The 12,169-nt window shown below is 35.2% G+C and overlaps 1 protein-coding gene across 9 annotated transcripts in view; it reads right to left on the minus strand.

The window, feature by feature from the left end:
• The window catches only part of LOC125655497 (inositol 1,4,5-trisphosphate receptor type 1-like), a 118,679-nt gene that overhangs the window by 53,442 nt on the left and 53,068 nt on the right, over window positions 1–12,169 (minus strand). For all 9 annotated transcript variants that reach the window (XM_056143599.1, XM_056143592.1, XM_056143597.1 and 6 more), the window contains 12 exons: window positions 10,707–10,803; window positions 7,974–8,025; window positions 7,492–7,657; window positions 7,090–7,248; window positions 6,838–6,897; window positions 6,604–6,696; window positions 6,331–6,474; window positions 5,989–6,114; window positions 5,207–5,407; window positions 4,105–4,356; window positions 2,996–3,121; window positions 1,968–2,096 (listed from right to left, as the gene is read on the minus strand). In XM_056143599.1, coding sequence (XP_055999574.1) covers window positions 1,968–2,096; window positions 2,996–3,121; window positions 4,105–4,356; window positions 5,207–5,407; window positions 5,989–6,114; window positions 6,331–6,474; window positions 6,604–6,696; window positions 6,838–6,897; window positions 7,090–7,248; window positions 7,492–7,657; window positions 7,974–8,025; window positions 10,707–10,803 — 1,605 coding nt within the window. The remainder of the gene's footprint in view (window positions 1–1,967; window positions 2,097–2,995; window positions 3,122–4,104; window positions 4,357–5,206; window positions 5,408–5,988; window positions 6,115–6,330; window positions 6,475–6,603; window positions 6,697–6,837; window positions 6,898–7,089; window positions 7,249–7,491; window positions 7,658–7,973; window positions 8,026–10,706; window positions 10,804–12,169) is intronic.

The raw sequence follows: 12,169 nt of genomic DNA on the forward strand, positions 1-12,169 counted from the left end.
CTCCCCCGAAACTGGAGTATATCTTATTTTTGTATGTTTATACAATCAAGGAATTATACCACAAATGCATACATTTTTTTTTTGTATTCTGGCAATAGATACTAACCCACATACATATACATATCACACGATAATTACATATCCACAAAAAGCATTGAACCAAACCCTGCAATACTCAAGACGATTCTGGTTATGATAAACATTTCTGTAGTTGTACCATATGTAAAATAGATGTATACGTAAAATAGATATTGACATCAAGATCTCCATTAAGCTCCATGCTGTGATGTCTCTTGGTACCCGAGCCTACTCCTTATTAAAATGTCCTATACTCCAGTAACTGCTGGTCAGCAATGGAAATCAAGTTAAATTCAAAGACAACAATTTTATAAAATAAAACATTTTATGAACTTGGTATGTTTGTGGTCTCGAAATTGTTTAAAAGATGATATGCAAAAGTAAAAAAAAAATTGTCATTTCTATCTAGAACCTTAGAAAGTAGCATAATTGTTTGTAATTATTTCATGGCATGAATTGTTTTTACTAATTTTAATCAAAACGTACAGGTGCTGCAGATAGAAAAAGCCCTCTGTGAATCTAACGATTGGTGATGAGAGTGTCGAGTGTGCAGAGGTGGATCCAAAGTACTTACTATATGTCAGTGAGGAGAGGATCAAAGAATAACAAATACATTAAAGAAAGGTGTGGTAAAATATGTTTGGGTATTGTGAGATAGATTATCCAAAAATACAAATCATAAAAAACTAAAGTTATCCTATAGGAATTTCAAGCTTCTACTGTGGTGTCCAATTCAGTCGGTGGTGAAACTGTTATGGAAAAACAAACTTCAAGGGGAATAACTCTAAAAATTGCAGAATGTGTAAACTGTACCTCCTGTTATTCAAGTCCGCCAAGAATGAAGAAAAACATCGTACAATATTTGCAAGATCAAAAGCCTGATACAGTATTACACAGTGTGGCTCCGATTAGATTGTAAAAAGAATTCGAAGAAAAGATATTCATAGAAAAGGGCTAAAAAATAATATTGCTTAATCAGAAAATATACACCACATTCAGATAGATGTTGTTTTTAAAATAACAAGTTTGCACTGTTTTACTACGAGAACAAAATCTAGCTGGAGTTAAAATAAAACCTGTCAATACACACGTCCTGGAACAACAAGTATTACTACAACATCAGACTTGTGAATTGCAAATAAATATAATCCTAGTCTACAGATATCTCAACAAACATAACTGCACAGTTCAAGGCTGTCCATTGAAATGCCAAAGTTTTAAACTAACTTTATTTCTGATACACAATCTAAATCTGACTTCAGACATAAAAAGATTGATTCCCCATGAGAAGATACCCATACACGAGATAGCTACTTCCTTTATTTGATAACTTAAAAAAAAAAAAAAAACACCAGTAAATTTCATTTCAATGGACCTCATATACTGAAATACAAAATATATAAATTTGTATTCATGTCATACAAATAAAACAAAAATATCTGAACAAGAAAGAGTAGATAAGAACTGTATATATATAACACACACAGATCCAGAAATTTACCCGGGGGAAGGCGAGATTCCACCCACGACATTATACTGAGGAATGCCATTTAGTATTTTACAATCAAACTGCAGTATGAATATTGTTTTTTTTTTTTTTTTATATTTTAGATAATCTCAAGAGGGGGGATGTGTGTTCCAGCCCCCTTCCCCACTCTGGATCTGCACTTGTAAAGTATATGTACACATTAACACACACATAGACAGGGGGGCAACAAATACAATACTTACTGAACTCTGAGAGAGAGAGGAAAAGAGAACAAGTGTGAGATACAACAGCAAGAAAATTCTGGAGAAACAGGACACTTTATAAACAGAGATTTTCTTCATTTCAATACGACTAACATCGATGGACATTTTCAGGTGTTCAGGAGAACAAATAGACCTACTTGTAATGTTGTTGTCTGATCCGAGAAGGGGGAGCTGAAGAATGTGTCGATGACATTCATAATGGTCACTGTCACGTAGTTTTCTAGGGCTAAATCTGCATGTTTTCTGTCTGTCGTAGCTGTGGATACCTACAAAACATTTCACTTCCCATTGTTGTATCTACCTTGATTTGGAAGCAGCAATTTAATATACCAATAACATACACACAACTCAAGAAGTAGCAAAACACCGCCTTACTGAATCGTTTTATTCCTATTTGACCTTTAACCTGGCTGAATACCATTAATTACAGAGTGAGTAATTGATCTAAAATGGAATAAACATGTCAATAAATTCAATATGGAGCAAGAGGGAATTTATCAAACATGTATATTCTGAATTAGTTCAACTACACACTGTGTAAGAAATACATTTTACTGTTTTAATCACATTATCAAAGTACTGTAATCTATACTGGTATTGTTTAATATCTGTGTATGGGAAATTTGTAATTTTGATATTTTTCGTTGATTGAAAACTACTACAACAGCAAGAACAGTTAATATCCAAAACAAGTTTACAATTTACGGGTAAATGAAGAACAACAATGTTTTTCACAGAAAAGCTAAAATTATTTTGATAAATAATTTTCTTCTCACATTTCAAACATGTAGGATATACTGTGATCTGAAACAACTACAATGTCACACACAAGTAAAACGAGAAATGGCATAATTTATGTATTTGCTTTCAACATACAAAGTATTGTCTACGTTAAGTTTTAAACATTTCAAACTTAGACTTTACTAAGTCCTTCCCCTGGAGTTTCAGCTGTGCAAGTACTGAGCTGTCCGCTCTTGAAAGCAAAGTACATGTAAACAATTTCTCTACTAACCATTATAAACACTGACAGTGTATGAAATAGACATGGTCTTCACGTGATCATCGTATGCCAATGATAACATTAGAAATTTTCAGAATTATTACATATTTAATATGCAGTTGCCTCCCCTCACCCAATTTTTTTTTTCCATACAGAGTTACCTACCCTTCCCATGTCATCCAGAAAGTCTTGAAACAGGGTCCACATGTGTGTACTGGTATAGATTTCCTTCACTTCCACCTCGGTGTCGATGTAGCAGTGGTTCAGGAAGTTAATGTATGCTGTCTTCACCTTTAATGATGGGATACATCAAATGAATACACAGTAACCACTCATCAAATTGTATAACACTGAATGTAACATGATTTGATCTCTCTGACTGGCCATGGCATTCATCAAACCAATCCACATCACACAAAATGGTGAGTTGCTTTAGCATGCTTTATGATACCTACCAACCTTGTAGTTGTAGAGTACGTACATGTATAAACTCAATAATAGATATCTTATCCAGCATGAACTCTCTGACTCTCCCGAAGCTCCATTAAACTTTCAACACTTCTATAATTGATATCTTATCCAGCATTAACTCTCTGACTCTCCCGAAGCTCCATTAAACTTTCAACGCTTCAGAACTATAATTGAGTCTCTACTATTTTCTGTTTCCCAGGGTTAGCAGAAATTTATAAGACGCTTGCACTCTGACTTTGTTACAATGTGGTCATACTACACATTTGCTTATTAGATAAATTATAAAGCCATCACCTGTATTGTCTCTCCAATGCATTTATGTACAGGTGTAGATTTTTAGAATGTGTTTACAATGATATTGCTCCATGTCGTATTAAATTCACATTTTTGAGTTGACCTATTTAATTGATGCAAGTTTAGATGTTTAAAACAATAAATCATAAGGAATAGAAGTTAATACTTAATCGTAAGGACTCCATGGTTTTAATATAAAGGCTCATCTGCTATTTTATGTTGCATAATATGGTTAAGTTTTAGTTTCATTCCTTGGTGGTTAATTATTGTATTTTGTGACGTAATCACAAATTTACCATGAAGATAAAAATAATAACCATTACCATGGAAACAAAACCAAAAATATATTGAAAAAAATAATGAAGATGCCATTGATATTACACGGTGATTTATATTCATTTTTATATGACTTAATATTAAGAAAATCTGATGCATCCAAAGTACTTCTTCCCAGTGAAACAATACTTTTCCATTTCCATCCTATCCCTAATAAATTTGATAGTTTCTACCTCTGGTATGCAGTCCTTATGGGTGACAACCCTAACAATATCATCCAGAGGCAGCAGTGAGTGACATTTGATCTCAGTGTATACGTTCTTTCCCTCAGTACACAGGGCCAGCAACTGCACCAGGTTAATGTGGTAAATTAGGGGGCTGGCAGGGTCGTACAAGTCGTGCTCAGATCGCATCAACTTCACAAATGTCTCAAAGGATGTCTTATCATTGTAGAACAGCAACACTTCCTCTCCGACATTCACCAACTATAAATAAAACAAGCACTATTCTAAATCATGAAGAAATCTTACTGTGAATTACGGTAAGAATTATCGGTACATTGGTGTTGTGAAGTCAAGACTGTATATACATTGTGTTAAATACTATTTCTTGATTGTTTCATATCGATATACTATTTCATAACTGTATAATAATTATCTTAAATGTGCTATAACGATAACATGTAATAGAAACTTCACGATTAATAGCTGACGGTTTCCCCGCAACATGACGTCATATTTACTTATGTATTGTTACGTTATCATAACAAGTTTGGTAGTTCAAATTAACTAGTGAAGGTGAACAGTTGAGTTGTCCATTCCTAAACATTAGTCTCTAACACAAGTTGAACCCCAAATTTGAAAATTGGAATGGTAGTTATCAAGAAGTTTAAAATGTTCAATTGTTAACGCATAATGGACGAGGAGTTGACTTGGTGATCTAAAAACGAGGTTCCGTTGTATATTCAGTAGCAGCACCTAAAATTAAACTGTCAACTCCATCACACTGTCACAGATAAAACTATAGTGTAAAATCCATTCATACATGAGGGAATACCAGGGATTTGAAGTGAATATATTGTAGACATATCCCCCCCCCCCCCCCCCCCCCCTCCAACACAAGGTTGAAAGTAGCCAGCTTTTTTTTTTCTATCCAGTCCAAAAGTACAAAACTTAATGTACATGTGTGTAATTCTAACATATTTATAAATAAAGCTTATTTTTGATTGGATGGTGCAAAATTCTATAGGGTTTTATTAACTGATCAAATGTGGAATAAAGCAGATCTACAGTCATTCTTCTAGAAAATCTCCAATAACTCAGCCTTTAAATTCACCTCTGCCATCACCATGTCCTGTGTCTTTTTGATGTACTCCCCCTCTGCCTTCACAACAGTCTGTAGGAACTTTAGGTAGGGGACACGTCTTCCGTGAGTTTCAATACAATGGACAAAGTGCTGAATGACACGCTCAGTCACCTCATTACAGAGGTTCTTGTTGTCGTGGAAAATGGCAGTCATCGTCTCAGCTTCCAACAACTACAGATAGTAAAACATCTCTTCATAAGATCCTGTTACATTCGCCTGTACAGTGTCATTGTACACAACAGGTGTCCTGTACAGTGTCATTGTACACAACAGGTGCACTGTACAGTGTCATTGTACACAACAGGTGCACTGTACAGTGTCATTGTACACAACAGGTGCACTGTACAGTGTCACTGTACACAACAGGTGCACTGTACAGTGTCATTGTACACTACAGGTGCACTGTACAGTGTCATTGTACACAATAGGTGCACTGTACAGTGTCATTGTACACAATAGGTGCACTGTACAGTGTCATTGTACATGACAGGTGCACTGTGAATCAGCTGGTCTTTACAAACCATAATGCATAGCGTGACAAAGAACATTTCATCGAAAAAAATATGTTAACATGATGAATACCGATTTCCTTCTGGCCAGAAAATTGAACGTTTTATGAAATCAACATGCTATATTCTTCTTTACTTTGTTGAATATTTACCCCTGGGGTGAGGAACAGCTCCAGGTACTGAAAATTGAATGTTTTATGAGATCTACATGTTATATTCTTCTTTACTTTGTTGAATATTTACCCCTGGGGTGAGGAACAGCTCCAGATACTGGTGTAGAAGGGCCTGGTTGGGAGGGTTGGCCAGACAGAAACTCTGCAGGAATTCATGGGCGTATTTCATCACCTCATGCATCCTCACATCTTCATTCTACAGAGGGCATTGTGTCAACAATGTAAATTTATAACCGGCAGAGGGCATTTACAGCCTCTGAAGTTCAATCAGCATTGTGATTCATTATTAAAAAATATCTTTCAATAGCATTATCGATTGAATAATTCTAAACTAACATTGCAGTAGAAATCAAAATACATTACTGAATCTAGCATAACTGAAAACGAATAAATTAAATAAAATTAAACTCACTGTTTCATACGAGATCTGCAATAACTCCAATACAACATTGGGTGCACTCATGTTCCTGAGAAGTCTCTGTTCGTGCTTCCTAGGTTTCTTAACACCAGGCTCAGCCGTCTCCTGAATACACAGCTTCGTCAGCCTCAACAAGATCTGTTAATGTTTAAGGATACATAGCTAATATAAGACTTATAGATATTCAATTATTATTCAAGCAGAGAATAATGGATCATACTGATATACACTGCGTCTTGGCCATACAGATAGATAATAAACATTTACCTGTTTGATTTTCTTGTAGTTTTCTGCTGTAGTGGGGTCTATAGGAGGTCCCAAATCTAGATCAATGGCTGAACCCCTATCTCCAGAAATGCTCTACAAAAACAGTTTCTGCATTGTTACAAAGCATTGTCTTCTCCAAATTAGCAATTCATACCAAACGAAACGGGCACAAATCAATGAACCATGAAAATTGCCTCCCAGAACTCTGAGGGATTCCAGTCAATGTGAACTTACCATCATAGACAGTTGGTGCTTGGATTTTTTCTTGCCCTCTCCTTTCTCATCTTTGTTCTCCTTTGAAAAATTCAGTACATAATGTAACATAGCATTAAAGATAAAACATACTATGTATTATGCCTTAACATGTATTGAATTTGTCATTGCTTGAAGAATCTTGCTTCAGCATGTATGAATTGCATCCTTTAATTGGTCTGATTGAGAATTCTTGGCTGCTACTTTATCTACCCACTTCGTTTTAGCCCTTACCTTATCCTCCCCTTCACTCTTGTGTTTCTTCTTGCTGTCTTCCTGCTTGATCTTGTAAACCCAAAGCTCTGACTTCTCCACCAGGTTCCGAAGTTCGTCCAAATCAGCCTTAATCTGTTTATAATTCTCCACATCGCTCGCTGTCACTAACAGTTGAACCTGTACCAAAACAATACAGTAGGGTGTGCTTGATTTGTCTACACTGACCACAAAGTTTACACCTTTCTGTAATCAAGTTCAAAGGGTCACTTTTTGGTGTACACCTTCTACACCCTGTACAGGAAATAATCAACGGTTTCATTAGAATCAATGAGTAGTCTGTATAATATACAAACCTGTTTGAATGCCCTGAGGACATCCTGTTTTATGGGGATCAATGAGAAGTCTGTATAATAAACAAACCTGTTTGAATGCCATGAGGACTTCCTGCCTCTGACTAAAGTGTCGAAACAGAAGCTGCAGGGACCCAGACACCAGGGTGGGGTAGTTATGCATCACCAGGTTCAGAAGCACCCTCAGGAATATCTTCCCTCCCTGCTCATCTAGGTCAAGCTTCGACGTCTCCGCGCTGGGGGAAAAATTAGGAAGTACAGTATTCAGTGAAACTTTGATTAATTTCAGATGTCTAACTGCACTCTATAAATCTACATTTTACAAATTTATTATGTGAATTTTCTCCGTATTTGAGATAACAGATATATTATTGTGTGAAGTATAACAAAGCATTTAAAGGAAAAGGTCACAGTGACATTTTGCATATCATTTAATTACACCCAGTGGCATTGACATCTACCCCCAGCTGAGCAGCCAATCAGAATGTACAACACGAGTTACATAGGAAATAGAATGTCTTCCTTTACCACTAGAGCGACAAGAATTCCTACCTTCCTCCAAAGATGTCCTCAGCTTGCTGTCCTATACTGTCCAAGTCCAAACCTACAGGGATGGATTACACAATAAGTAAAATCTTATGCACGGTACATGATGACCTGCCTGATAATTACACTGTGACAAGCCTACAAGTTACTCTGCAGTGCAGCGTAGGAATAAATTATTCTGCAATATTTTATACCAATATAAAAATGTGCTTGAAGAATTTTAACTTTAGATCATAAGTGCATGAATAATTTAAAAAAGAAATACATCAAATATTAATTTGGAAATGAAAAAGAACTATTGAACACTGAGAAGAGCTATTTGGAACACAGTAAAATGGCACAGTAGATGCAGAATTAATGCATGCAGTGGAATTTAAACATTGGAAAATGTGCATTACACAAGTGAAAGAGTGAAATGAGTGAAGAATGACTGAGATGAAAATGAAAGGAAACTCATCCAGAAAGTAAGTACTTTAACCATTTAGAACCTACACATGCACTTCATGCAAACTAAAAAATGCATTCTTATATCACAAAACTAATTCGGGGAATAAAGAAATGATTATTGAACATTTTACTGAATAAAACAGGAATGGACTAACACTCAATTCTGAAAGAGGTGGTGATGCACAGTACACACTAGAAATACACAATATACAATCATTCCCAGTCACATGATCACAAAACGAATCACTGGGATCAAAGTGTGCGCTAAACTGTGCTTGGAGAGATAAGTTTACTTAGTTCATACACTGCTGGTTTGTTTTTTCTGGCTGTCTTAGAGACCTAGTACCCTACACACTACCATCCAAAGCATTAATCCTGAATCACCACTGACAACAAATAGATGAGGATTAGGAGACCTGCATTAAGCCACTACAACATAGACTTCCTCTGAACTGAGATAAGCACATTCAGAATAAGTAGCAAGTCCTACGACTAGGTTCCGCAATAGCCATTTTTGGCACTGACTTTCAAACACCCTTTGATTTCTCCATGTGGACATTAATTTAGAAACTAATATTAAAATTTACATTTTCCCAAAATTGATTTACCTTCTGGAATATCATGTCACCTTTAGTGACTATTTGTGTGTTTCCTGTCACCTTTAGTGGCTATTTGTGTTTCCTGTCACCTTTAGTGGCTATTTGTGTGTTTCTTGTCAACATTTCAGTCAATCATTTGAACAGAGATCATGAACCACATGCTTCGATCAAAAACTAGGTTTTTGGCAACATTAAGATATAAAGATTAACATGTATCCATCTGATCTTGATCGACATAAGTGGCTCCTACTTTCTAAAGCCAAAGGTGAAAAATCACGATTTATTTAATCATTTCAAAGAAATATGGCAAAAAATTTATGAATTGACGACATCATAATCGAAATTTAAGATTCCCTGTAACAATCATGATTACATGTATTTTGTAAATCTAAGCTCTGTTTATAAATCTATGCCAACTCTTTTGTTCATGCCATTATAAATTGCAGTATATCAGGGTCAAACTAGACTATTGCTGAACCTTTGCTGAACTTATCAACTTCATTTATCACTGTGCAGCGATTTTTTTCTACCCACTGGTACTGGTACCGGTACCCACTCAATTGGGAAAAATAGCGTCAAAATCGAACAAATTGGGAATTTTCTACAAATATATCGGCAAATGATTTCAACTAAAAGAAAAGAAAAAAGAGAACAAAACAAGAAGTAGTCATCTCTTTACAAACTTTTTTACCCTAAAATTTGCTGTTGTGAGACATAAGGAATCGTCATAGGCGTTTTAGAATCGTCGTAGTTCTACAAAATACGCGCACTGCCATGATCTGTACTTTCGATTTAATACCGAAAGTGGACATTTTAGTTAATTTGTACAACGTTTCAGACTAAATAAATTACGATGTCAGCGGTCTATATTTGGGCAAGTAAATTGGGAATATTTAGTCTCAAAATTGGGAAAAATCAATGGTTTTTGACATTGGGAATGGTACAGTTTATCGGTACCAGTTATATAAGGGAAAAAAATCGCTGCTGTGGCATTTTCTTTAGGGAAGGAAAACTCTGTATTTTGGACAATAACTATGGCAACGAATCAGTTCAGAGGAAGAAAAGGGCAAGATATTGCTGAAACCCACAAATGACGTCGGCTTTGTCGTCTGCCGGCTGCTGCTCAATCTGACATTTAAACATAGACAGAATCCATGTGAGTTGGTAGTCCAACCGAACCTGCATTAAGTACTGAAAATAGACCACATCATGTTCTGTAGTAAACCAACAATGTTCTAAAAATAGCTCTGTAACAACTTCTGTGTGACAGATAAACCCCCAAAGCCAGGGATATATAGGGTCGGGTTAGAGTATCCGATTATGTTGCCACATGCTATTAAAAATATATATGATAACCCTAGGACTGATATTGTAATCAGGAGTTATGTGTCAGCAGAGGGGAGGAATGTTGTGTTGATGGATGGAATACAAGGTCATGTCCACAGCAACCTTATACAAACCAACAACACACCTCAATATCAGCAGAGCTAAATGGTAGCCATGGGAACAGAGGGTCATGACCTCTTCATCTTGGCATAATTTTCAATTTCAATGTATTGCATCCAATAATGTTCGTTTTTTTTCTTCTATTTAAAATAATCCAGGCATATTGTGAAAAGGTCATGACCCTTTTTTTCCAACTTGGTTAGTTTTAAAGAAGCATAAGCAGAAGAGTTTTATTCTCAACATTTACCATCGCTGTCTCTGGGCGTATTATTCTCATCAAATTCTCGTTTAAATATTGACAGAAGACAAGTAATTCTGTAATCCAGTCGAACATCCAAAATAAACTGGAAAACACACGCAATGAATTCAAAAAATACCTCTGAATTAAGAAAAGCGCTGGTTTATCTAGGAATGTGGTTATATCACATATGTGTGTCTAAGGTAGACAACAAGATACATTGTATAAACAAACATTCTATTAATTCCTAATATTAATACCTTTTTTCATTAATGATACAGAATATGCATTTGTTGGAAAAAGAAATTCAATCTCAAGAGTGTTATATACAAAATAAATTTCACTTTTGAAAATAGATGAGGGAATGACTGGCAAAGCTTCTTGCTGACATACTTCATGTTATAATCTGCATCATTAATGAACAAGATGTGTTTGTGAAACACTGAGGTATGGCAGCAAAGTAATTTTGGCAACCAAAGAAAGGTCTTGTCACAGATAATACACATGTGAAATACAAAAACCATATCACTAACCATTCAAAAGTTATGGCCTAATTTAAAGTTTTTATAATGTAGGTCAAACTCCAAGGTGAAGGTCACAAGGTCAAACTCATGGGTCAAGATAATGGGGTAAAAGAATTTGTTACCAAAGAAAGGTCTTATTGTCACAAAGAATACACATGTAAACTATGAAAGCCCTATACTATACATTCAAAGGTTATGGATAAGGTTAAAGGTTTTGCAGACAAACAGACCAATAAATATATTCCCATGATTAATCCATTAGAGGAGCATAAAAAATGTATTAAAATTAAGAAAAGAATTCATTCCCTCATTCCTTTTCAAAAATGAAATTTATTTCTTATATTTACATCCTACTTTCATTTCTGTTGGAATCCCCAGTCGTTAAAATAAATGTGCTATGTTTGTCAAGATTCATGCACGCATTGTTTACAACTGAAGCACGTTCATGGGGAAATGGCCATCATTACAACTTGTAAAGATATCAATGGTTTAAACATTGGAATTGTAAATTTTTTTGAAAATTTATATAATGAAATTTCTTACATTGATACAAAAAATATCAAATATATGGAGCCTCCTTGGAATTTCTTGTATTTGTAAATTCTATACCGTATGTTCAATGGATATCCCAGATAGCTAAATAAATATATTCTTGTACATGCATCTGCCATTTACCTGTAGGCCGATACATTTCATATACCGTAATTATGGAAATTTTTCATGGTGATAAATTTTTAGCAATTTTGTTTGTCTGAATATATGTGGATTTACAAAACTATTGTAAAATAAATTTACAATAAAATGAAATGAAATTTGTCTCCTTACAGTAAGTGGAGAATAACTTGTACTGTAATTAGTAAATGTCTGGTTATCAGGTTTCTAGCCTTGAGTGATTTCACACTTGCACACATTATGCAATCATAAGAGCTGTGAATAACAAACAACTGG

Source organism: Ostrea edulis, chromosome 7, assembly GCF_947568905.1.
Source record: "Ostrea edulis chromosome 7, xbOstEdul1.1, whole genome shotgun sequence".
Lineage (NCBI taxonomy): Eukaryota > Metazoa > Mollusca > Bivalvia > Ostreida > Ostreidae > Ostrea > Ostrea edulis.